Source organism: Berghia stephanieae, chromosome 3 (genome assembly GCF_034508935.2).
Source record: "Berghia stephanieae isolate SIO BIC M18660-M18661 chromosome 3, UCSD_Bste_1.3, whole genome shotgun sequence".
NCBI lineage: Eukaryota > Metazoa > Mollusca > Gastropoda > Nudibranchia > Aeolidiidae > Berghia > Berghia stephanieae.
In genome coordinates, this window is record NC_088362.1 from 42,522,977 (window position 1) to 42,550,075 (window position 27,099).

The 27,099-nt window shown below is 37.7% G+C and overlaps 3 protein-coding genes across 3 annotated transcripts in view; 2 read left to right on the forward strand and 1 right to left on the reverse strand.

Annotated features, from left to right (window-relative positions):
* Positions 1–1,072: 1,072 nt before the first annotated feature.
* LOC144969242 (uncharacterized) overlaps positions 1,073–27,099 on the reverse strand; it is a 160,813-nt gene continuing 134,786 nt past the window's right edge. Inside the window, exons 22-31 of the mRNA XM_078908353.1 lie at positions 26,460–26,776; positions 25,518–25,831; positions 24,324–24,540; positions 23,793–23,861; positions 15,572–15,805; positions 14,934–15,182; positions 13,177–13,327; positions 10,835–12,663; positions 10,362–10,493; positions 1,073–9,046 (exon numbers count right to left, since the gene is read on the reverse strand). Of these exons, the coding sequence (XP_078764479.1) occupies positions 8,753–9,046; positions 10,362–10,493; positions 10,835–12,663; positions 13,177–13,327; positions 14,934–15,182; positions 15,572–15,805; positions 23,793–23,861; positions 24,324–24,540; positions 25,518–25,831; positions 26,460–26,776 (3,806 nt within the window). The 3' untranslated portion in view covers positions 1,073–8,752. The remainder of the gene's footprint in view (positions 9,047–10,361; positions 10,494–10,834; positions 12,664–13,176; positions 13,328–14,933; positions 15,183–15,571; positions 15,806–23,792; positions 23,862–24,323; positions 24,541–25,517; positions 25,832–26,459; positions 26,777–27,099) is intronic.
* LOC144969239 (uncharacterized) lies at positions 2,023–2,709 on the forward strand. The gene has a single exon (XM_078908351.1). It carries the CDS (start codon positions 2,023–2,025, stop codon positions 2,707–2,709), a length of 687 nt encoding a protein of 228 aa, XP_078764477.1.
* On the forward strand, positions 5,143–5,859 carry LOC144969241 (uncharacterized). The gene has a single exon (XM_078908352.1). The coding sequence runs from the start codon at positions 5,143–5,145 to the stop codon at positions 5,857–5,859; it is 717 nt and encodes a 238-aa protein (XP_078764478.1).

The following is a 27,099-nucleotide window of genomic DNA, read 5'->3' on the forward strand; positions in this document are numbered from 1 at the left end:
TAAGTACAATGGTGGTGTGCTCTTGGAATCTACATCTGATCCCTAATTGTTCCCAGATCCCCTTTATCTTACTTTTTCTTGGGTGCTTTAATTGTAATTCTAGAACTTTTTACCATCCCATTTTCTTCCTTTTTACTGGCGCTGATATAACCTAAATGTATTGTAAGCGCCGTAAAACAAACAAACAAAAAACAAACAGAATCACAAGTTGGCAATGAATAAAGCACGTTTTTGTCAAGAAGTTTACCAGGAGACAATGAAATCATTGAGAGACTGAAAAGCAATAAACAAAAATGAATATACCAGTCAGCTTACAAAAACAAACCATACCAAACATGTAACGTTTAGGGCTCAGAACCCTTTTTCAGCTGACAATAAAAACGTAAATACAATACTTTAAAAAACAGATACAGTAGACTATGGTCTATCTGGTTCCATGTTTAGTATTTTGTTCTTTTTTGAACTTGTTATATTCATTTTTGTTTAAATGAAACAAACTGAATTTCGGAGAGGTTCAGAAGGATTGGAGAGACAAATTCACCAATGTCTGTGTCTGATCTGGTACTGGTACCACTTGATGATGACGATATTACAATGGTCTGTAGCTGATGTAACATTGCTTGTTACTAACATCTGGGTAGGACATGCGATTATGTAGACAGTTGTTCCATTCATTAACATTACGGCTCTCAGTTCTTTTAGAAAAAGACTTGATTTGCACAAACCACTGCTAGAGTCCTTCATATGGGACGCATTTGGACACAAGCTTGGGTATTTTTTTGGAGATATTTTCTCCCCTGAAAATGTAAACCTCTTCCCTAAGTGTGTCTCAGAACCACCTTAGAATCCTTTCGATGAAATCTGATGCTTACTTGTGTGTGAGTCTCTTATGGGGTTCCACTGCTGTAGTGTATTTATTACCCTCCGTCCGTGACTAAAGAGAGCTGCAGACGCTGAGCTCAAAAATCTATCCCTTTATGGAACACAAGGAAAAAGGGAAACAGTTTAAGGAAATCTGACTTGACTCATCAAAAAGACTTCCGACAAAATCAGAACAAAAGTGATGAAAACAAAATTGTTTATTTTTTATTTATGAACCTAGCATGCGTCAAATTTACAGCCATAAATAATTAACACATGAAACATTTTAGTAATACAGTAGTGCTGAGTACATAGGTAGTTTTAAATAAAAATTAGGCTTTGATATGATGGTGGTATTGAAGATGATGATACCGGTTTAAAAATAAATAAAATACTGAATGACCCGGACAATAATTTGTTAAAGCTGTTTAGTGGATACTGGATCATCACGTGACATCACTGTGTAAACAATGAGTGTCTCCAATCATTCTATTCACTGTGTCACTTCACTAAGACAAGGCTGATCACACGACAAATCATTCAAACAAATTCTCTTTTCACTTGAAATTTAAAGTACACCCTTCTCTAGTTTTATCAAATAAATTTTTGGAAGCATCATTTTTTTTTAAGGCAGATCAACTCAATGACCCAATAAATAAGTAAAATAAAAGTCATTTAACGTTTTTCAAAATGATTACAGCAGACTTAAGGGTTAAATTAGTTGATTTTATCAGTTTTAGTTGAAAAGGCAAAATTCATGTCACATTTCGTAATGTTTAAATCTATTTTCAAAGATAACGATGAATATCCTTTGATATTTAGCTTTGAGAAATTGTGTGTCATTTTAGGCAATTTCAGCAGCAGTAAAAAAAAACAAAATATATGATTGTGGCGATCTCCGTTTCCTACGAACTACGAAGACTTACCACATACTGCTGACTGCAAGACTACTCTACACGTCAGATCAGACAAAAACGTAAACACGAGAGAACTCATTAAATTTATAAAATTCACTACACATTGCTTTCATTGTTTGTTGTTTGCAGTAAAGTAGATGCTACATTGGTGACCCCGACGTAAAACAACTTAAGAGATAGGTATATATTATTATTATTACTATTTACCAGTTCAACTCTTCACAAGAACATAATAATAATAAACATGTCTATCGACGCCGTAGCATTGAAATTGCCCACATTCTGGACCACTTGTCCTTCAGCGTGGTTTGCACAAAGAGAGGCACAATTTGCCTTACGCGATGTAACAAGCGATGAAACAAAGTACTACTATGTAGTGGCTGCCTTAGACTCAGACACAGCAACTAGAGCCCTTGCTATTCTATCATCACCACCCAAGGAAGGTAAATATGAAATACTGAAAAACTTCCTGCTGTCTGCGTTCGGCCTTTCGGAAACAGAGAGAGCGGAATCTCTACTCAACATGAATGGTTTGGGCGACTTAAAGCCATCCGAGTTAATGGACAGGATGTTAGTGCTCCTCGGCAAACACAAGCCCTGTCTGCTCTTCAGACAGTTATTCTTAAGACAACTTCCAGCAAACATCAGACTTCCATTAGCAAACTCGTCCAATCTGGATGATTACAGGGCACTTGCCAGAGAAGCTGACAATTTTTTCTACGCTGCTCACTCAAACTCTAACTCCTTTTCAATTTCTCATACTACTTGTGAAGTTGACACACCAACCATGACCAGTGAAATAGATTCCCTCTGCTGGTACCATCAACGGTTTGGTTCAAATGCCCGTCGATGTGCACAAACATGCAAACTCTTCAATTCATTCAAGAAAAACAAGAAGAACCAGGGAAACGCCAAGCCGGGTCAACAGTAAATTCTGCTGTCGACCCGGATTCTTACTCAGCCAACGCGCCCACATAAAAAAATCTCCAACTCATCGTCGTCGATGAAAATTCAAACCGACGTTTTTTAGTAGATACTGGAGCTCAAGTATCTGTCACACCCCGCCTCTGCATCAGACAAAAGCTTGGGTTCCTCTGATATCGCATTACAAGCTGCTAATGGTTCTACAATAAAAACATACGGATGCTTTGAAACTAACATACGTATTGGATCGCGTTCATTCAATGCATGACTTATCAAAGCTGATGTCAAGCGTCCCCTACTTGGAGCAGATTTTCTACGTCATCATAATCTGCTTGTGGATATTCGTGGTCGACGCCTTATCGACGCTGAAACGTTTTCGCACGTACCTTGTTCAGTAAGTTCAGTTTGCGCAAACGCCGAACTCTCACCACTCGAGCCGAACTGCAATACATTCAGAAAATTATTGAATAACTATCCAGAACTACTTCAACCAACATTTTCAACGGCAACTGTGAAACATGGCGTGCAACATTTCATCACAACCAAAGGTCGCCCAGTATTCGCACGTGCTCGTCGCCTGGCTCCAGAAAAACTCTTGTGTGCAAAAAAGGAATTTTTGGAAATGGAGAAAATTGGCATAATTCAAAAATCAAAGAGCCCTTGGGCTTCCCCATTACACATGGTCCCCAAGGCTGATGGCACAATGCGTCCCTGCGGAGATTTTCGTCGACTTAACGATGCTACTATACCAGATCGATATCCTGTCCCACACATTCATGATTTTACAGCAAACTTAGACAGTAAGATCATCTTCTCGAAGATCGACCTTGTCAGAGGATACCACCAAATTCCAGTCGCTCCAGAAGACGTCCCAAAAACGGCAGTGATAACCCCTTTCAGCCTTTGGGAGTTCTTAAGAATGCCATTTGGATTAAAAAATGCAGCACAAGCATTCCAACGTTTAATGGACTCCATTTTACAAGATTTAGACTACGTATTTTGTTATTTAGACGACATTCTGGTTGCAAGTTCAACTGAGGCAGAACACATGGAACATCTCAAAATCGTATTCAAAAGACTTAGAAACCAAGGCCTCGTTATCCGTCTTGAGAAATGTCTTTTCGGTGTGAGATCTCTTAACTTCCTTGGCCATCACATCTCGCATTCTGGATGTCCCAACGGCGACAAAAATTGAGGCTGTTAAACAATTTCCACAACCAAAAACCATCAAGTCACTTCAAGAGTTCCTCGGGATGTTGAATTTTTACCATCGTTTCATTCCGAGACTAGCTGAAATACTTCGACCCCTATATAGTGCTTTGAAAGTCAAAAAACAACGCCAAGCACTTACGTGGACGCAAGAAATGTTGAAAGCCTTTACTGACGGTAAAAATGCACTAAGTAACGCTACAATGTTAGCCCATCCTTGCTTGAACTCACCCCTCGCTTTAACGTCTGACGCCTCCGACCAAGCTGTGGGCGCTGTCCTTGAACAACTTAATCATCAAGGTAATTGGGAACCATTGGCATTTTTCAGTAGGCAGTTACGTAAACCTGAACAGAAATACAGTACCTTTGATAGGGAGTTGCTTGGCATTCACTTAGCCATCCGTCATTTCCGTTTCATCATTGAAGGGAGACAATTCGCTATTTTTACTGACCATAAACCATTAATCCATGCCATGTCCAAATCAACTGAACCATGGTCAGCTCGTCAACAAAGGCACTTATCTGCCATATCCGAGTTCACAACTGACATCCGACACATTTCTGGAAAAAACAACACTGTCGCAGATTGTCTCTCAAGAGCAGTTACAAACTCAGTCTCAATTGGCATCGACTATCAAGCTATGGCGGAATCCCAAGAAAATAGCATTGACATACAGGCTTACAAAACTGCATTAACAAGCCTCAAAATCGTCAAAACATCCGTTGACTCGGGTCCAGAGTTAATTTGTGACATCTCAACTGGCTACCCAAGACCTATCGTTCCTACCGACTTCAGAAGACCGGTTTTCGAAATTATTCATAATATGAGTCATCCTGGAGTTAAGGCCACAGTCAGACTTATCAGCAAGAAGTTTATCTGGCATGGTCTTAAGAAAGAAGTGTCAGCATGGGTTAAGCAATGTCACAACTGCCAATCTTCGAAAATTCAAAAACATATACGAGCACCGTTAGAAACATTCCATGTCCCAGGAAAGCGATTCTCACATATAAACATTGACCTCGTTGGACCATTACCTCAGTCAAGGGGTTCACCCATCTCCTTACTATAATTGACAGGAACACCCGATGGCCTGAGGCAATACCGTTACAAACCACAACAACAGAAGAATGTGCAAAAGCCCTGATCTCCAATTGGATCTCGCGGTTTGGTATTCCTGTTGATATAACTTCTGACAGGGGCTCACAATTTACATCCACGCTATGGAAACAGATGGCCAGTCAACTTGGTGTGCAGATTCATCACACAACTGCGTATCACCCTCAGTCCAACGGCATGATTGAACGGTTTCATCGGTCCTTGAAGTCATCCCTCAAAGCTCGTCTAATAACTCCAAATTGGGTGGATGAGCTACCTTGGGTTCTGCTTGGTTTAAGAACTGCACCTAAGGATGATATCGGTCATTCTTCAGCTGAATTAGTATACGGAGAACCTTTAACAATCCCTGGAGAGTTTATACCTGACCATTCTTCAGACTTCCACGCTAAAGACTTTTTGGCAACCTTTCGGCAAAACGTGTCCCTTCATTCACCACGGCCAACACATCATCACGGCTATCATCAAACAAATTTACCCAAGAACTTGATGTCAGCGAAATATGTTTACATCCGTGTTGACACCCACCGAGGACCCCTTCAAAAGCCGTATACAGGTCCCTATGTTGTCATAACCCCTGGAGATAAACAATTCCAGATCGATGTTGGTGGCAAAGCAGAACGGATTTCGATCGACCGACTTAAAGCTGCATTTGTCGATTCTACGCAACCAGTTTCCCTTGCCACCCCACCTCGTCGTGGACGCCCACCGAATACGAACAGAAACATACAAAACTCCCGTACTGCTTCTGATGATACTAACGTAGTGCCTACTAAGAAGCTATCTCGCTCAGGACGTACCATTAAACGACCTCGGTACTACAAAGATGACTAGTCCGTGTTTGGGGGGGCATGTGTGGCGATCTCCGTTTCCTACGAACTACGAAGACTTACCACATACTGCTGACTGCAAGACTACTCTACACGTCAGATCAGACAAAAACGTAAACACGAGAGAACTCATTAAATTTATAAAATTCACTACACATTGCTTTCATTGTTTGTTCTTTGCAGTAAAGTAGATGCTACATGATCCTAATTTTAGATTTAGAATTTATCTGGGTTCACAAGCTCTGAAGAAACACGAAGACTAAGATAGAGAACTAAAATGTCACCTAGACAGGATCCTTGAGAGAATACACACCATTATGAGGACAAGCAGCACAAACCGGTCCCCCATTTTTTGAGGAAGAATTTATTTGACAAATAGAAGGAAAAAAAAAAATCAAGAATAAATAACACAGCAATCCAAATAAGTCATTTTCCAGACTGTCTCCAAAGATAAAATACTGTCTAGGTCAAGTTGACATCTCTGTGAAGTATGAAAATTTCAATATGGGTGAAATTATAATAAAGTAAAGTGTAAAAATAACTTAAGATTTACCGATATGATAAACAATATTCAATCTAAAATAATAATATAGTCAATTGTTTGCAACATGTTCAAACACATTCTATTGCACTCGCGGTAACATTGTTAGCTTGTAATTATAATCAAAGACAAAAAATTGAAGCTCGTTGTGTGCACAGAGCATGAAGCAATTGGGATAATAATAATATTTATCAATATCGATGTATTTACACAATTTGACAATGGAATCCAGTTAAACACAATTTGATAGCAATCATTTTTGATGGCATTTTAAATTAAAATAACATAGTAAATCCATTACAAAGAAAATAAAGAATTCTGTACAGTTACACATTCATAATGTTTTTCAATCCTTAGTCAATTACCAAAAATAACAGACCGTTGCTAAATTGAGAAAAGACTACGTATTTCAATTATTCTCCTCTATCACTCAAAACATTTCACATATAATGTATTAACAAGAAAATCAAAAACATTTCAATGGTTAATCATTCTACAAAATATACCTTAACTCTTTGCAGTGACATGTTACAATAAATACCATTATTTTTGAGAACATTCCTTTCACATAAAACGCATCTGTGAATTTCCATTTGACTAAAAAAAAAAGTTTCGTTCACATAAATGTTTACTTGCATTATGAATATAGCAGAAAACACACATAAGCAGCTTATCTGAGATGAAAATATCAATCATAACAAATTACACACAAGCAATCAAATACTGCCGAGAACTCTTATATCACTTTTAAGCACGACCAACAAACAACAGTAGCCATTTTTTTTTTATGATTTGAAAATCAGATAAAGTCACAGTTGACGACAGTTTAGAAAAAATAACATTTCAACATAGAAATTTACTAATATTTTTGTCAATGAAAAGTATAAGATTGTGTAGTCCATACAATCAAACCATTCATACCCTACCTTATGAGGAGTAATGAAAAAAAATAGATTTTAGTCGATTCAAAGTCATGGAATAATGACCTTAATAATAATAAAACAAATCTCATTGATATCACCACCCAAGCTGTGACATACATAAATCATTTACAAGAGAAACATCATCTCTCACAGAGAAAACACAATCTCACATCGAACATTTGCATTCATTTCAAAGTTTTAATCCCCGACATGAATAAATAAAGAAAGGAATAATAGACCAAGCGGTAGATAAGGTCTTAGCATTCGTCTCACCATCCACCCTGCTATTCTCGATTATGCCATGGCCCTTTCTCCACAATTATGATATGATGAAATCAAATCAAACTATCAAGTGCCTTCCTCATAACTAATATTCTTACATGCATTTATTGTAGTCTATGCTCAACTATGGACTCGACATTTGTACAAAAAGTTTCAGCCACTCACCGCTGCTTGAATCAATTTTTGGTCACCCACCAACGTACACACACACACACATACAGATATTGCCTGACGTAATAACAGTCCTGACATAGGTTGTGTACACTGTTAACTTAAATGCAATATATGCACAATATGGAAATGTATAATTATCTAATATATACAGAAAGACATAGGTCAAACTTTATATTATATAGATAAAGTTGAGGACATAATATCATTGTTCATATAATGCCCCTGTTCAACTTTTATTTATTTTGTAGAAACATTGCCATATCCAGGTTGCCTAAGATATAAAAAAACAAACCTGATCTATTCTCATTAAATGCAAGGTATCTTTATAGAAGGAATGAAATTGACGTCACTCAGCTCCGTTATTATTTTTATTGAGCCTTACTAATGAGCAATTTTTATTAAATTATGCCAATCTGACGATAAACGCTTTCTGTGTTTGTAGATTATATCTGGCTGGTGGATGTTGTGAATAATTTAAGTAAGCGCATAACATAAATTGATGTTAATGAGCAAGAAAAAAATTACAGACAGAGAGAGAGAGAGTTTTATCTTTCCTCATACAAATTGTAGGCCTGGGATCCAAGGTAGTGGAATCCTTGGCTACCAAGAAATGATATTGCCGATATCTACATAGACCCGAATGCCCAAGCGATGCCATTTGCCTGGTGACTGATGCGACAGGATTTATGTTGAATGAAATCCATTACGTACACATTTCATGCACTTTAATGATAATTTACTTTATATGTCTTGCTGAAGGAAATCTATTCAAGAAGTATTTCAAAATAATCCTCCTTTCCTTCCCCTGAATCCCACAATAACATTTTTTGTATATTTAAAAAATCCTTGCATTACATTTGCAACTGGAAAAATAACAAATTTTACTGTATTCCTAAATGTATACACATAATTACGAGGGTTTTTAAAACCCATATTTATTTTTTATCAGCCCATCTAAGAAATTTTATGCACTCTAACTACACTTTATCTACAGGACCTTTTGTCTTGGCTCGATGGGTCGGTGAGTTCAATTTAGCCTGGACCCATTCCAAAGCATGAGAAATTCTCTGCAGATGTCTGGAATCAGCACCAGTCATCTTCTCCAACTCGGGCACTTTGACCTGAATCAACTGTTCTACTGTGACAATCTTTGCCTCGGCTAAGGCTCCGTTGTACATAGGTAGTCCGATGGAAAACATGAAATCTTTCACAGATGAAATCTGCAGCTCTACAGCACTGGTACATGACTCGGATAAAGTGTCGTTTTTAATCTGCAACACAAGATATGAAAAAAATATTTGTAATGCATCATTCAATCGATAACATACCTATAAAAACAAAGCTGACAATCTTTAAAATGAGCAACATATTATAGGCAGCTCTTGCCTAAAACGAAATAGATTAATGGAAATTTTTTGAAAATATCAAATTAAGAGGTTCGATCTCCAGTCGTGGTAGACTGATTTTTTGGGATGTTCTTTTTCTTATATTTTTCTTTCTTGCTTTGTCTGGCATCTTTCATACACGCTTGTTCAGATCTTTATCTTACAATAGTGCCTGTGCCTTAATTTCTTAATTTGATATTTTCAATTAATAAAATGGAGCAACTCAAATGTCTTCGTCCTCATCCTCTTGTGTTCAATGTATATGTGTTGTTTGATGCATGCGAGGGTTCACAGTGTAAAAACACGTACCCTTGTGAAGACAATAGGTATAAAATTGTCCCAACTATCGGGAGCCTTTGTGGTGTAATGGTAGCATGTCTGACCAGTAATCAGAAGGTCTGAGGTTCGATCGCCAGTCAAGGTAGACTGATTTTTTGGGATTTTTTTTTTCTTCTATTTTTCTTTCTTGCTTTGTCTGGCACCTTTCAAACACACTTGTTCAGATCTTTATCTCACAATTTTGGGTGTACCAAAATTAAAGTTGGAGGAGAATTTTAAAAAATACACTTTTGAGTTGGTGGGTAACCAGAGAAAGACTTTGCAAGAAATTATTAGGACATTGAAGCCCCATGGATCTACAAAAACTCTGTATTTCTTATGTTGAGTTAATACATTGTATATTTCCAATGAGTGCGTTAAAATATTAGACAACACACGCAATTTTTACAGGTACTTAAATAATTTAAGACAAGCACAATGCATAAAAGGTGAACCAGTGAATTTTGCACTTGTCTACATTAACACTGGGAAATGCAAGGTGAATATCAAGCCTCTCCCATGGATTCAATTTTTTTCACCTCATCTAAAGGTAAAGAAGAGCTGGACACAATATAGATAAACTCAAAGATGCCACATGGTAGCTGTTGCCTTATATCTATAAAAACAAAGAGAACACGTCACCTTAATTCATTTTTGCCATATTATATATATATATATATATATATATATATATATATATATATATATATATATATATATATATATATACATACATTGTCGCCATAGATTCTCAACTTTGTGTTTATACATTTCCATGAATGCCACGTCTGTAAACGAATTTGCATTTTTTTCGATGAATTAAGTATATCTTATCTTATCTTAATTTTTAGAAATTATTTCATCTAATGAGATCCCCACTTACGTAAGTAATATCTTTGTCTTTCAACTCCTTCTCTCTAATTTTCTCCATCACTTGTGCAATCGTCTTTGGATCTTGGCGTAATTCCTCTGAGTATCTCTGAACCAACAATGGCGGGATGGCACATTCCCCTTTCTGTAGGACATCATTGAGAAAAATAAATAAAGGTGAGTGGGGTGGGATGGGGGATGAACAATTACAATACAGTGTATATAACTTCAATTTCAATATTTCAAACCTGTTTATTTTATTTGTTTGAATAATTTTTTTTCATTTTATTGCTTTTAATATCTTCAAATGAGCAGTTAATGAATGAAAAGATAACACGAATGAATAATTAAACTAGGGTCATTATTGTTAAGAAAATTGTATTCCAGGTTATGTTTTATTATTTTAAGGCTGTTTGAAGTGAAGTAAACTTTTAAGCTCCTTTGCAACATTCATTTTGGATGGATAATATAATTTCAATAACTTACTTGTGACGTGTAAGGCTCCATAGACAACTCTATGCGTTCAGCACTGAGTTTGGTTGTTACCAGGGGCATCAGGGAACGCAGTGGACTCTTCACCTGGTTGTTGATGCTGGCGTCTGCTTTGGTGGAAGGACTTGGATTCCTTCCCCTGGTGTTGTACAGATTAGCAATCCCTGCAGATTCCTGGCGACTGGACTGACTGGGCCATGGTTGGTTCTGACTGTTGCCAGTTGTGCCATTTGCAGTTGTTGTGTTTGGGGTGGAAGATGACGATGGTGGTGGTGGTAGTGGTGGTGGTGGAGGAGGAGGACCTGTAGTTGAATCAGTGGTGGATTCTGTTGTTGAATTGATAGGAATGGAAGTGCTTTGCAGTTGATGTGACGGTGAGTTAGTGACTGTATTCGTATTGCTGTTATTATCTTGTAAAGTAAGAAGACTAAGGGATGGGCTTTTAACGCCTTGTTGTTGTTGTATATTGTTATTTCCTTGCTGGGATGATGATGTCAATGGAGAGACCACTCTGTCAGTATAAGAAGGGTATTTATTGGAGGTTGCCGTGTTAGGACGAGGAATGCAATCAGTACAGGCAGCTCCTGGTGCTCCAGGGCTTAGAGGACCAGGGTGCTGATGGGCAGGATGTACATTGGAATAATGTTGGTGATGGTGGTAGTAGGGGTGGTAGTAAGAGGAAGGTGAGTACGGTTGGTAGTTGAGTCTGTTTGGGCTTGTCAAATGTGTTGCTCCTAAGGAACCACCTATGACACCACTGCCACTACCACCACCTCCACTGTTTTCATCTTGGTCGGGGCTAAGACAGGTGGTTTGGGTACAGCCTGAACTGTAGGACATCTTGGATGACTTGCTGTCAGATCGGATGGTGGTGTTGACATAATGGTGGTAGGCAGCTGCACATTGAGGACACGATGCATAAGCAACACATTGAGCACAGTTTGGATCACTGCAGATTGAAGAGTATGCATAGGGGTCGTAATTTGAACGGTATATTGAAGAAGTGGTTGAGGAACTGGATGGGATGTAGTGATTAATCAGGTCACCCGCTGCAGTTGCTGGCATGTCAAATTGAGAATGTGATGAATTAGATGAAATTATCCCAGCTTGAGCAGATGCAGAGGAAGGCTTTCGTCTTCTATGAGTGCCATATGTTATAGCAATCACCTCTTGATCTTCCTCGGTTAAAGATAAACCATCCCCAATACTTGGTAAAGTGTTAAATCGCGGATCTCGGTAAGGATGTTGTTGCTGATTGTTTCCACCATATCCTTCATGAGGGTGTGTAGGTGGGACGAATGAACTCTCTGTAATGTTCATGTTCATTTCTGTTAAAGTGGCCGAGGTGCTCATTGAAGATCCTGTGCTACTCATTGGCTGGTCAGAACTTTTAGAGTACATGCTAGGATGGTAAAGGGTTGAGCTGGAGAAAAGATGGTTGGATCCGTGTGGGTTGTAGTAGCTTAAACCACTGCCACCTGACTGGGAATGACCATAGTACAATCCTGGTGTGTAATACGGCTGGTGGGGTACTAAAGGTGATGGATTGGCCGTGCTGGATGCTGTAGAACTGTTTTTATTTGGTTTTCCACAGGAATTGCAAGGCGTACGGGAAGCTGCCGTTCCTTTTTTACCTTTCCCATCCTTTGTACTCTTATCCCCTTGTTTTTTGCCTTTGTGTTGTTTGTGCTGGTGGTTTCCTCCGCCGCTGTCTCCGCCAGTGCCACCCGTGTAACAGCCAGAGTCACAACTAGAGTTGCCTGCCCTTGAAGATGGTGAATCCACTGCTTTGATGCTTGGAGTTTGAGATCTTGATTGCTTTTCTGTTTACAGAGATGAAAAAAAAACCCAAAAACAATTAAATACGTCTCCATTTTTAAAATTTGTAATCCACTTCCTTCATAATGCTCAATGTAGTGCCATGGCCAATCATAAGCCTAATATAAGTTACAATGAAAAATAATCTAATTCAATGAAGAATAAAGAAAACTCAATCATTATTTGCTTCTATAAATAAACATTTTATGGGAGTTATTATAACAATTCTCAGTGAACAATATCACTGAGAATAGCTATAAGCGTGTACAGATTCAAAGCACTACGAACACAGAGCTATAAAAGGTGTCTTAAATTCAATAAAACTGATTATGAAAATTGGTTCTGGGCACACATTATTGTCCAGGAGAACGAAAAATGGTCATTAAAAAGTCTATATTTTCCATTAAAAACTGGTAAATTTATATTGCCAAATGTGCTAGATCACAGATTGGTTGAACGAATGAAATTTGACTGTTGTATAATTCTTAATTAATTTTAATAAAAAGACTATGACTAACCATTCCAATCAGTTAAGACTTTGGCAGCAGATAGCAAACGCTTCCTGTGGTCAATGTCCTGGATGTGAAGGGCATCAAGGTCAGAGTCATCAAGGTCAGCAAAGATGTCAAGGTCATCATAGCCATTCATGACAAACAGGTTGGTAAGGGTCTGTGGAAGATTATAAATACAACAAATAACAAACATGTCGTGATTGGTGGATTCTGTAATAGACGTGGTAAATGCCCCAAAAAATTATGCCACAAAACAAGGCGACAACTGCCAAAATAAAGTAAAAAATTAGTTGAATATAACAGCGCAACCAATGAGTTCATTTGCTAGTTTGATCACAACTTACAACTCACTTTTCACTCTCTTGGCGTGATCATTATCTTGTATTGTGACATCATTTTTAAGGGTGTGCCAGGTTATGAGTTAACTCACTCAACCCTAACACCGAGTATATCCGTAGTTTACACAGTTTACTTTTACCCCATCCCTGTTTATTACATTTTTCTGAGACAAATTATAGGCGTAGTATCAAAGATAATGTTTTATAGTTTTTGAATGTTAATGGTAGTTGAATAAAACTATCTATGTACATGCTCATTTTTAATACAATTTTTCCAATATTGAAAAGTAGCAAAAATTTCTAGGATTGAGTGAGTTAATGAAGGCAACAGATCTATGCCCTTCAAAATGGCAAAACTGAATCTTACAGCCGGCCATAAGCAGCATTGGCTTCCTGTTTCAATAGAATTGTTGATAAAATTGTTCTCCTTGTTAATGTAAATGACATAACTGAATCTTACAGCCGGCCAGAAGCAGCATTGGCTTCCTGTTTCAATAGAATTGTTGATAAAATTGCTCTTCTTGTTAATGTAAATGACAAAACTGAATCTTACAGCCGGCCATAAGCAGCATTGGCTTCCTGTTTCAATAGAATTGTTGATAAAATTGTTCTCCTTGTTAATGTAAATGACATAACTGAATCTTACAGCCGGCAATAAGCAGCATTGGCTTCCTGTTTCAATAGAATTGTTGATAAAATTGCTCTTCTTTTTAATTAATGTATCTCTACAACAGAAAACCAAGTTATATAAATAATATGGTTGAATCGTTTGAGTCATTGAGGGATTTGAAATCAAGCCTTGCAACTCCTAAGATAACTACCAGACACACAGAATACCTTGTCACCCGAGATAATATCAAATATGTTCAAAATTCACTTTTAAACATAATCTTTAAACTGATTTTAGGGAAATGCCTTTTAGAGTGTCCATTGATTGTACTTTTTATATAATTCTTATTTGAATTTTCTTTATAATGTAAATTTGTTTTGGATGTAATCTATGGCTGATGTTATTTGTGCACATTTACCACTGGAAAAGAGTGATATAAATAAATGTCATTATTATTATTATTATTATTATTATTATTATTATTATTATTATATACTATTATTATTATTATTATTATTATTATTATTATTATTATTATTATTATTATTATTATTATTATTATTAGTATTAGTATTAGTAGTAGTAGTAGTAGTAATAGTAGTTGATGTAGTAGTAGTTGTAGTAGTAGTAGTTGTAGTGGTAATAGTATTATTATTATTATTATTATTATTATTATTATTATTATTAGTATTAGTAGTAGTAGTAGTAGTAGTAGTAGTAGTAGTAGTAGTAGTAGTAGTGGTGGTGGTAGCAGTTTTATAATAGAGTTTTATATCTTATTTCAAAACAGAATGTATGTTCTCTCTCTCTCTCACCTCCAATCCAATCTTAGACAACAGATCGGACACACTCCGAGGAATGTCCAACTGTCCAGGAACAGGGGTAGGTGGTTGAGAGAGGAGACTCCCTCCTTTCTGGTTTAGAAAGGATGAGTGTTGCTGCTGGCTGTTGGGCTCAATGACGACCTCCACGTGTTCAAACCTAAAATTTCCAGGTCTTCCATTGACCACACCTCTCCACACCCCGGATTGTGCCATGTTCATGATGTTGACCAAATCTCCCCTCTGGCAAAAGAAGATGAAGATATCATGTCTCAAGTTGAAGATTAATGCAGTGCAGTAAAACATGTCACAAATAGCTTTAATTCTGTACGGTTTAAGGTATCTCTCTCTCTCTCTCTCTCTCTCTCTCTCTCACACTCACTTTCTCTCCTATTCCTTTTCATCTATTCATTCTTCAGCCTTCCCTTTTCTACACATCCTTCTCCTCTTTTTTCTCCTTCACATAACAAGTCACTCTCTGAAATTAGGCTTTATTGATTAATCAATAGTAATATATAGATCAGCACCAAGTAACAAATATTGTGTTTCTAATACCGTCCCATACAAATTACTATTGACCACAGTCTACCAACAACTTTTATATATTTTTCAGACACAATCATATCACCAACCTTCAGTGGTACAAATCCATCATCATCCGGCCCTGGAGTGAAATCCACAACTGCCATGGCCTGGCCCAGGTACCGATCTGCATGAGGTGAGGGACCAGTTGGAGCAGATGCTTGTCTCAGCAGCGGTGGCCGGTATATTTGGGCCTCTTTGACATAGTGCGACTTCTTGTTATTCTCTTGACTATTGGCCCTGTCTTTGGGGTCATCAGTTTTGTGCTGCCGTGATCTTGAGCGCTGGAAGGAAGTCAGAGGAAAAAAACTCAAAATAAAGAAAGTCAAATTGACAATGTGGCTCATTGTTTCAAATCAATATTATTTCAGATAAATAAGATGCTGATAGATGGAATTCATAGTAAAAAATATTAGACTTGTGTTAAGTTTATTTATTATATTGAAGAGAAATGACTTTGTTTCTTACCAAAAACCTAAAAGTTTGTATTTCTAAGCAGTTAAATTCTGAATTTACTTCTCGATATCTGTTACACCCAACCTAGTGATGAATTTACTCCTCGATATCTGTTACACCCAACCTAGTGATGAATTTACTCCTATTATCTGTTACACCCAACCTAGTGATGAATTTACTCCTATTATCTGTTACACCCAACCTCGTGATGAATTTACTCCTATTATCTGTTACACCCAACCTAGTGATGAATTTACTCCTATTATCTGTTACACCCAACCTAGTGATGAATTTACTCCTATTATCTGTTACACCCAACCTAGTGATGAATTTACTCCTATTATCTGTTACACCCAACCTAGTGATGAATTTACTCCTATTATCTGTTACACCCAACCTAGTGATGAATTTACTCCTATTATCTGTTACACCCAACTGTAATGTTTTGATTAAAGGAATGACAAGCTGAAGGTTTAGTTTGAAACTCAAAGCAACATGTTTATTTCTTAGTCTGGTAAAAAGTGTTGCGTAACCAGAATACAGTTCCAACGGTAGCAGTCTCAATATAAGGGACTTAACCAAGTTAAATTGTACTTGTTAATATACTCAGTTGCAACCCTTAGTCCATGACATCTCCCTTGTTTTCAAATGAAATAGAAATTTTAAAAATAAAATAAAATTTTTAAAAAATAAAACGGGATAGAGTACATCATAATAATAATAATGATAATAATAATAATAATAATAATAATAATAATAATAATAATAATAATAATAATAATAATAATAATAATAATAATAATAATAAGTAGCGATAAGTGTTCTCATTTGGTTGACACACTATATTGTTCGTTTTGTTCTATACATAGTCATCAAAACGGCTTGGTCTCCTGGTCGTGCGAATCGGGCGAGATTTTGTTTGTTGTTCATTAGGAGTTTTAGTTTGAGCAGTAGGCTCTTTTGAGTTTGAGGCAGATGGGGATTCAATTTGGGGACAGGTCTTTGTAGAGAGGGGAATAGCGATAGTTTTCTGATATTCCTCTGGGGCAACGGCGGAAGAGGCAGGTATTTCTCTGATGTGTTGTCTGTTCCTTCGGAAGTTGGTCCCGTTCGCGTCTTCGAGAACATATGATCTGGGATCATTCTGAATTTGGCGCATAACAGTTGCAGGGAGCCATTTATGTGTCTCAGGGTGTAAAACTCGTACAGGTTGTCCTGGGTAGAGGTGTGAGAAAGGGGTTGTGCGGGCGGTCTTGTCGAAATAGAACTTTTGTTGAGCTTGACGTTGTTTCAGGTTGTTGTAGATGTCATCTTGGTTGTGTATAGTATTGGATCTTTGCTTTGATGGGATTGTTGTCTTAATTTGTCGACCCATAAGTAGTTGTGCCGGGCTGCCCAAAGACGGGGTGATGGGGGTGGACCTCCAGTGCAGAAGGGCAATATTGGGATCTGTTTTGGCCTGCATAGCCTTTTTGATAATGTTTTTGACAGTTTGGATTTGTCTCTCAATGAAACCATTTCCTTGTGGTCTGTGGGGGGATGATGTGACGTGTGTGAATTGCCACGAATCGGCGAATTCTTTGTACATTTGACTCGCAAAGTGTGGGCCATTGTCGCTTATAACCTTTTCAGGTATTCCGTATTCGGCAAATATATTTTTTGTGATATTTACTATTGAACTACTAGGTGCGGGTTGAGGAAGTTTTCGGATGATCGGAAATTTTGAATGATAATCGGCTATGATGAGGTACTGTTGGCTTTTAATCTCAAAAATATCTGTACCAAGGGTACACCAAGGTCGTAGGGGAATGTCATGAGGTTCGAGTGGTTCGGACGTTTGGGCATTTTGATGTTCTTGGCAGATTTGACAGTTATCAATTATTGCGTCAATATCTTTGTGAATGCCTATCCAGTAGACGGTGACGTTTGCAAGAAGTTTAGTTTTTACCTTGCCAAGGTGGGCGGTATGTAGCTGTTGGAGAGTTTCTTGTTTTTGACTGGGTGGAATCATAATGCATTGACCTTTGAGAATAAGACCATTTTCAGCAGACATTTGGTCACGTATGCTCCAGTAGGGACGGAGATCTGATGTCAGTTCTGATTGTTTGTTTGGCCAACCGTTGATGATGCAATCTTTGAGGCCTTGAAGGACAGGGTCCTTTTGTGTTTCTTCTCTGATGATTGTCGAACGATCATTTGACATGTATACTATATCAACCCTCATGTCGAGGTCGATGTTGTTTTGATTATATTTGTTTGGAAGACGACTGAGCCCATCTGCTAGTTTGTTTTCTGATCCGGGTCGATGTGACAATGTGAAGTTGTATCCATTCAGGGAAATAAGCATTCTTTGAAGACGAGGCGGTGCAGCAGTGATTGATTTGTTGACAATCATTTGTAATGGTTTATGATCAGTGATGATTTTGAAAAAACGTCCATAAAGAAAGGTATGGAATCGTTGGACTCCGAATACAATGGCAAGAAGTTCACGTTCGATGCATGCATAGTTTTGCTCCGTTGTTGTTAAACTTTTGCTAGCAAAAGCAATTGGTTTTAGTTGGTTGTTTTCATCAGGTTGGAGTAAGGCTGCACCAATGCCACGAAGGCTGGCGTCACAATGTAGTTCTACTGGTTTGGCAGGATCATAGTATTGAAGGAGGGAGTTTACTGATACTTCACGTTTTAGGTCTTCAAAGGCTTGTCTGTGGTGTCTTTCCCAAAGAAAAATAGAATCTTGTTTTAAAAGATCTCTGAGGGTAGCTGTTTTCTGGCTGAAGTCATGTATAAATTTGGATAGGTATGTTGCGAACCCAATAAAGTGTTGTAGTTCTGTTTTTGATGTTGGCTCTGGCATATTTTCTAGGTCTTTGATTTTCAATGGATCTGGTTTAAGCCCATTACTGGTATATATATGTCCGAAAAATGGTACCTCAGACTGTTTGATTTGACATTTGCTCGAATTTAACACAAGGCCTTCTTCATTTGCGATTTCCATGAACTTGATCAGGTTTTTGTCATGCTCTTCTTCTGTCTTTCCATAAACAATGATATCGTCAGCTATCCCGCATGCATTTTGGCATCTTTGTAGTATTCTATCCATTTCCATTTGAAAAATATCTTGGCTTACTGATAAGCCAAAAGGAAGGCGTTGGAAACAGTATCTTCCAACAGGGGTTTGGAATGTGGTGAGAGGTTGGCTCTCAGGATGAAGTTTTACAGACCAGTATCCAGATTTAGCATCCAACTTTGAAAAGTACTTTGCACCTGCGAACTCGTGATTGAGTTCCTCCACAGTAGGAATTCTATGGTGTGGTCTCAGAAGCGCTCTGTTTAGGTGTTTTGGGTCAAGGCAGGTTCTCAGACTGCCATCTTGTTTTGTTACATAGGTCAATGAGCTTACCCAACTGGTTGGTTCCTCTATTCGACGTATCACGTTTTGTTCACACATATTGTCGAGCTCCAGTTTGATTTTTTCTTTTAGAGCGATGGGGACTTTTCGAGGGGGGTCGATGCGGGCAGGTACATTGGGGTCAATAGTTAGTTTGTGTTCAGTTTTGAACTCGCCGATGCGGTCAAATTGCGATGGGTACAGCGCTTTCAGGTCGTGGATGTTTCTTATTGTAGTGTTTTTGTTTTTCGTAGCATGGAGGGGCAGTGGAGGGTGATGATTTTGAATTCTTCGCAGCTCGGGAGACCGAGTATCGCTGGTCCAGCAACATCTACTATGTAGAATTGGGTGTTTATCCATTTTGATTGTCTGTGCTGGCATGGTATGTTTGTGGTGCCGAAGCACTTGATTTCTGTTCCATTGTAAGCAGTGAGGTTTGTGTTTGTATGTTTTAATGTCCCTGCCACCGGTTTCCCTTTGCTGTCAATGTATTTCGGATACATTTGTCTATAAATTCTGAGAGGTAGTGTGTTTGCCTGTGCTCCTGTGTCTAATTTTAGTTGTAAATCATGGATACCTGGAATATCTGAAAGTTCGATTTGTAGTATTGTGAATGCTTCGTTCCTACCGCGTTGTTTTGTTTTGATTTCGGAAAATGAGAAGGAATGTAGTTGTGAATTCATGTCATCTGTTTCTGATTCTGCACCGGATTCGTCTCTTTCTATTGTGTGCATATTGTTTTGCGGTTGTCTTCGGTAACTACGTTGTTGTGGGTTAGTTTGTTGTTGATATTTAGTTGTTAGGCAAAGTTTTGCCCAATGTCCAAGTTTTCCACAAGCGCCACATGTCGATTTGGCAGCTGGGCACTGTCCCCTGTTGAAGGGGTGATCTCGGCCACAGTTTTTGCAAACCGACCGTTGTACTGGTTTGTTATGGATGGGTCGTTGTGCTGATTTGTTACGTAGTGGATGGATAATATCGATTGATTTCTGGTTCGTGGTTGGATGCTCGATTGCTTTCAGTGCAGTTAGATGTTGTAGGGAAGCTTCGTGCGATCTTCCGAGTTGCAGAGCCTCATCTAAAGTATACGTTTGGGGTTTGGTGAGGAGTTCTTTTTGGAAATCAGCGATAGGTGTTGCCGCAATTATTATCTCGATTAGTCTGTTTTGCAATTCATCGTTTGTAAATTTACATTTGTTTGCGATTTGCTTGGCTCTATTCACAAAATCATCCAACGATTCTTCAGTTTGTTGTCGTAAGGTAGAGAGTTTTAGACGATTGATTCGAAAGTTATCAGCGGGATCGAGCTGTCTTGCAAATCTTTCCCAGATTATCTCTGGGTTTGACTTCTCTTGCTCGGTAAGATTCCAGCTGTTGAATCTGGTGAGACCTTCCTCTCCTGATGCTAGGAGTATTGTTGCCACTTTTTCCTCGTTTTTGAGCTTGGAATTAATTATGAAGTAAAGCTCCATTCTCTGTTTAAATAGTCTGAAAGCATCTGACAAATTGGGGGCACCCCAGTCCATTGTTGGAGGTTTATCGGCCATGACGAACAATCAGTTGAATGCCGGTTTGAGGATAGAAGTCAGTACTTCTGACTCGGTAGACCACAGGTGAAAAAATGAAAATAAAATGCTTGGTGGGAAAATACTAAAGTCTTAGAAATTTAGAAATACTTATCAAATGGGGAATGAAGATTCGCTGCCACCATGTAATGTTTTGATTAAAGGAATGACAAGCTGAAGGTTTAGTTTGAAACTCAAAGCAACATGTTTATTTCTTAGTCTGGTAAAAAGTGTTGCGTAACCAGAATACAGTTCCAACGGTAGCAGTCTCAATATAAGGGACTTAACCAAGTTAAATTGTACTTGTTAATATACTCAGTTGCAACCCTTAGTCCATGACACCAACCTCGTGATGAATTTACTCCTCGATATCTGTTACACCCAACCTAGTGATGAATTTACTCCTATTATCTGTTACACCCAACCTAGTGATGAATTTACTCCTATTATCTGTTACACCCAACCTAGTGATGAATTTACTCCTATTATCTGTTACACCCAACCTAGTGATGAATTTACTTCTCGATATCTGTTACACTCAACCTAGTGATGAATTTACTACTATTATCTGTTACACCCAACCTAGTGATGAATTTACTCCTCGATATCTGTTACACCCAACCTAGTGATGAATTTACTCCTATTATCTGTTACCCCCAACCTAGTGATGAATTTACTCCTATTATCTGTTACACCCAACCTCGTGATGAATTTACTCCTATTATCTGTTACACCTAACCTCGTGATGAATTTACTCCTATTATCTGTTACACCCAACCTCGTGATGAATTTACTCCTATTATCTGTTACACCCAACCTAGTGATGAATTTACTCCTCGATATCTGTTACACCCAACCTCGTGATGAATTTACTCCTATTATCTGTTACACCCAACCTAGTGATGAATTTACTCCTATTATCTGTTACACCCAACCTAGTGATGAATTTACTCCTATTATCTGGTACACCCAACCTAGTGATGAATTTACTCCTATTATCTGTTACACCCAACCTAGTGATGAATTTACTTCTCGATATCTGTTACCCCCAACCTAGTGATGAGAAAAATAGGATATGGACAAGTGTCAGATAAAAACAGAGAATAAAAAGTCCTGAGTCCAGCACTGACCCCGTGACTATTTATTCTCTGGCATTTCTCCATACCCTATTTTTCTCATCATTATTGCCTGCTCCACACTTTTTTCTGAATTTTCTTCAATCCAATATCGGAGCTATTCCACGCGTGTCCTACATGTTTATATGTTACCATGTCTTGTTTCATACAGAGGAGGGTGGATAGCTTAATTTGCTCACCCAGCATAGAGAGTTCGCAGGGTTTGTTAGCCAGGACTCGTTGTGGTCCCCACAGTAGTCGAGAGTAGAGGAGTGCATGATTGATACTAAGATTGAAAGCCATATTTTGTGTGGCTGGACAGCTCTGTGGGTTGTGCGACCACTCGCTGTCCTCTCTCTCTCTCTCTCTCTCTCTCTCTCTCTCTCTCTCTCTCTCTCTCTCTCTCTCTCTCTCTCTCTCTCTCTCTCTCTCTTTCGGCCAGGCGGAGGGTGTCGTGTCAATTGGATCCTGAGTTTGGCACTGACCCCGTGAATTTCTATTCTCTGTTTTCATCTGGCATTTCTCCATACCGTATTTTTCTCATCATCGTTGATACAAGTGCCCGCTCTACACTTTTTCTGAATTTTATTCAACCTCACCTAATATGTTTTTTGTGGCAATAGGGTCAAAAATTTGACAAAAGAAAGTAATTTGTGTTGTATATTTATGTATGTCCTTTGCCTTTTCACGTGATGTCTCAATGTCTTTTAAAAATAAATTCTTCATTTGAAAATTTAAGCTATACTTTAAAATAAATTGTCTTATTGCAAGTCATTAAATTTAATTAAATCATTCTTATATTGACTTTTTTTGTCGTTATAATAAGAAACTATATATTTATGCTGTCGTTGCTTTGTAAATGTATATCATTAGTTTAATGTTGTAAAGTGCCAACTAGCATTACATGGATGTTTGTATTACTGAAACGACTTAACATATATTTTGAATATATTAATAATAAAAAGCTCACACTTATTTTATTGCTTCTGAAATATTTAAATGGCTTTTTCAGATGATGAATACTTTTAACGAATTGTGAAAATTTGATCCAAGCAAAATAATTTTCACAACCATCTTTAATATCATTATCTAAACTGTTTTGCCACTAATGAATAAAATGAATAAAAAACTCTCCAGTCATCGAATCATTTCCTCTATTTTTTAAATTTAGTTTTTTTGTTTTGTTTTTAAGGGTTTTACGGCAGTTGCAACACATTTAGGTTGTATCAGCGCCAGCGCCAGTAAAAAGGAAGAAAATGGGATAGTAAAAAGTTCTAGAATTACAATTAAAGCACACAAGAAAAGGTAAGACTAAGGGGAATTGTACAAATAAGGAATTGGTGTAGATTCCAAGAGCATACCATCAAAGTACTTAGTTTGAGATCATCTAAAAGTCTCATCCAGATAAGAACGCAGGCCCCTACTAAGAGGAATACACTCAAATGCTTACATTATAAATTCAAAATAACAAATATAATAATAGATAATAGAGGCATGATTTACAAGGGAAAAAAATAAATAACATCTCCCAAAACTATAACTACATTCGACTGTCTTCCTCCCAAGGTCTCCGGTGAGAGTCAGGACAAAACTAAGTAATCTCATTCCAAGACAAAGACAGAAAGCAAGTTGGAAAACAGATATAGGGGGATAGTAGACACCGTATGTACCTCCCTGCCCACCATGGGAGGTCAGGAACTCTTTTAAATATTTTAAATATTTTTTTTTTTTTTTTTTTAAGACTTACTTGTTCAGGGTCATCATTTTCTGATGAGATCCCATCATCTCCAGTGCTACAACTTCCACTTCGGTGATTCTGTACAAGATTTAAACATAAAATCATAAGAACATATACATATATATACATCATCAATTATGATTGTGATGATGATGATGATGATGATGATGATGATGATGATGATGATGATGATGATGATGATGATGATGACTATTATTATTATTATTATTATTATTATTATTATTATTATTATTATTATTATTGTTATTATTATTATTATGATTATTATTATTACCATTATCATCATTATTATTACTACTACTAATATTATTATCATCATCATCATCATCATCATCATCATCATCATCATCATCATCATCATCATCATCATTATTATTATTATTATTATTATTATTATTATTATTATTATTATTATTATTATTATTATTATTATCATAATTATCATTATTATTATTATTATCATCATCATCATCATCTTTATTATCTATCAGTTATTTCACTCCATTTCACCATTCTTACCCCTTTAATTCTGGGATCAGCGGATAATCCGATACTCTTCTTCCGTCCAGGAGCAGGTGAGTTGTCACTACTCATTGACACAGTGGAGTTGCTGTGGTAAGTGTTGGTCATGTCACCTGTGGTACCACGACGGTTGTTGAGCAAGTCGGTACGCAGTGGGAGCTGGGCCGAGCCATAGTCCATGGACTGGTCTGAACCCGATGAAAGCAAGGAGGTTCTAGGGGAAGACATGAATTAGAAATCATAATCCAAGAATCATCACATGATAATTTAACCACAAAATAATATATTTTCAATAACTATTGCATCAATATAAGCAGATAATTAATTTTAAATCCAAGAGAATTAAAAACATGATGATTGCTTTGCATGGTTCACTTTTTAAGTGATTGCGCATGTGCATGGACGCTTTCTCTCGGGCAAGGCCATATGAATATTCATTGGGTCTATAAAATTAACACTTCATTAAAATATAATGTTCTTTATCTAACAGCTCCAACTCCATTTAAATTCGAATCATTTGAACATCAAAGGCAAAATAGCTGCGTTAAGGAGGTGTTGCATTTCCACCCTGCGTATTCAGGTTTGAGCCTTGCTGTGGGTATCTCATTTTATTTTTTCCTTGAGAAAGAAACGTAGCAAGTATTGATACAATTGTGGTGCTAAACTGCAGCTGATGCCTGGATAATCATGTCTTTTTCTTTAGATATAAAAAAAAAAAATATCCCCATGAGGATTATCAACTGCAAATTATGCCTCTGCACACCTTTTTTATATAATCTATAATAAGTGGTCCTTTGGAGCCATTTGGCTCATAGAGCCGGAGTTTATCCCTGTTTCTATACTGTGAAACGGAAACGGACAATAGCAATTGCTTTCCACCAGATCTAACAGACCTAGCTACCCAATCACTGCTGGGTGAACGTGTGTGGGTGGGGGGTCTAAAAAAATATCTCAACTTCACTCAGGATCGAACTTGGTCCCTTTTGCATGTGAAGTAAGGGCTCTACCAACTGAGCTATTGAGACCCCCTTACGATCTATAAATATTTCAAAATTTGTAAGAATCTTTTCATGTCCTGTACCATATCCGTTAAAGAGTTGTTTGTTTAGTGGCAATGTGATCCAATCCCCCTGACTACATAAAGTCAACTTTTCATTTTTTTTTTCCCCTCCTTGACAAGGTTTTCCTTACTTGGATGAAGTTTTGGAGACACCGTTGACATTTTTCCCAGTCAGTCTTTCCCTGATGGCGTCCACTTTGTTGAGGTGACGGTGGTGGTGATGATGATTGTTGTGATGCTGCTGTTGCTGATACTGATGGTGATGGTTGTTTGGTTGGTAAAGATGCTGCTGTGGGGCGTGTTGAAACAAGCCAGGAGAAGGATGGTGTGAGTGGGCATGGGGGTAATGGTGACTGGGTGGGGACATGGCAACACTGTGGGGGTGGGGGTGTAAGGGGCTTTGTAGCCTGGACATAGCCGTCACCTCACTGCCTTGACTAGGAATCTGAGGAAAGGAGAGAGAAATAGACATTTATTATTACTGTTTTCTATTTGGTCTTTTGCAAATTACCATCAATATCGGTCGTATAATCCCTACTGAGTTATTATTTACCCAATTGTATCTGCCTTGTAACTATGAATGTATTGAGAGAAAAAATGAATAAAAACAATGACATAGCCGTCATCTCACTGCTTTGACTAGGTATCTGAGGAAAGTAGAGTCATAGACAATTATTATTACTATGACTATAAAGTCCTTTGTAAATTACCATCAATACCTGCCATATAATCTCTACTGAGTTGTTATTTACCCAATTGCATCTATCTTGTTATGATTTTTTAAAAAAAAACAATAATAAAAACAAAACAAACCAATCAACCTAAAACCAATGGAGCTTTTATTTGTTTTTGTTTTAAAAGAATAAATATAGAGTATAACCGACATGTACATATATGCAGGTCTGATAACCTAATTCCTTATGGGCTCATTGTTGTAATATATATCTCAAAAAATGATGTAAAATATTGTCCATTACAACAATGTTAAACAAGGCCCATAAGTGGGTTCAGGTGTCAGACCTGCATATATGTACACATCGAGTATAATGGATATGACATATGCGTGACGTTACCTTTTGAAGCGGGGCACAAGCAGGTGAACAGGAGACAGCTCTGGTGAGCATCAACTTGTCTCTGGCCAGGAAATCGGCCTGGGCGGCATTGCCATCCAGTCCAGGGGATGACGGGTGATGATGAGGTAGAGGAGGTGGGTGGTGGTGGGGTGGAAGAGGAGGCCCACCACTGCCCGTGCCACCCCCCATTCCACCACTGTTGCTGCCACTGTCCAACTGGCTGAGGCTGTGTACACGCCGACACACCATGTGTTCACAGGGACTTTGAGGACTGGATATGTTGTAGGGAGGACCTTGACCCAGGGAATTGGGGTCATCTGGATTGGATGGAGATGAATTAGGAAAATGAACACTTCATGTCTTTCCAGTTGTAGCTGTCTTTCATCTATTTATTCATTTATTTACTTATTAATTCATTTACAAACATATTCACTACTGATTCAAATATATTTTTAAATAAATTATCACAGCACTGTAATAGATCAACAGTTTATCTGCTTTTGAAAACGTTCAAAGTGTGGGACTAATTGGTTTAGAACAATGAAAAGAAGTAGATCCAATACAAATAGTCAAGTAGCAATTGACTTTCAAGTCTCATTTGACTGACACAATAAACTTGAGGTGCTTTACCATTGGGGGG

Coding starts and splice junctions, on each gene's coding strand:
- LOC144969239 (XM_078908351.1), top strand. CDS start 2,023: ATGTCTATCGACGCCGTAGCATTGAAATTGCCCACATTCTGGACCACT.
- LOC144969241 (XM_078908352.1), top strand. CDS start 5,143: ATGGCCAGTCAACTTGGTGTGCAGATTCATCACACAACTGCGTATCAC.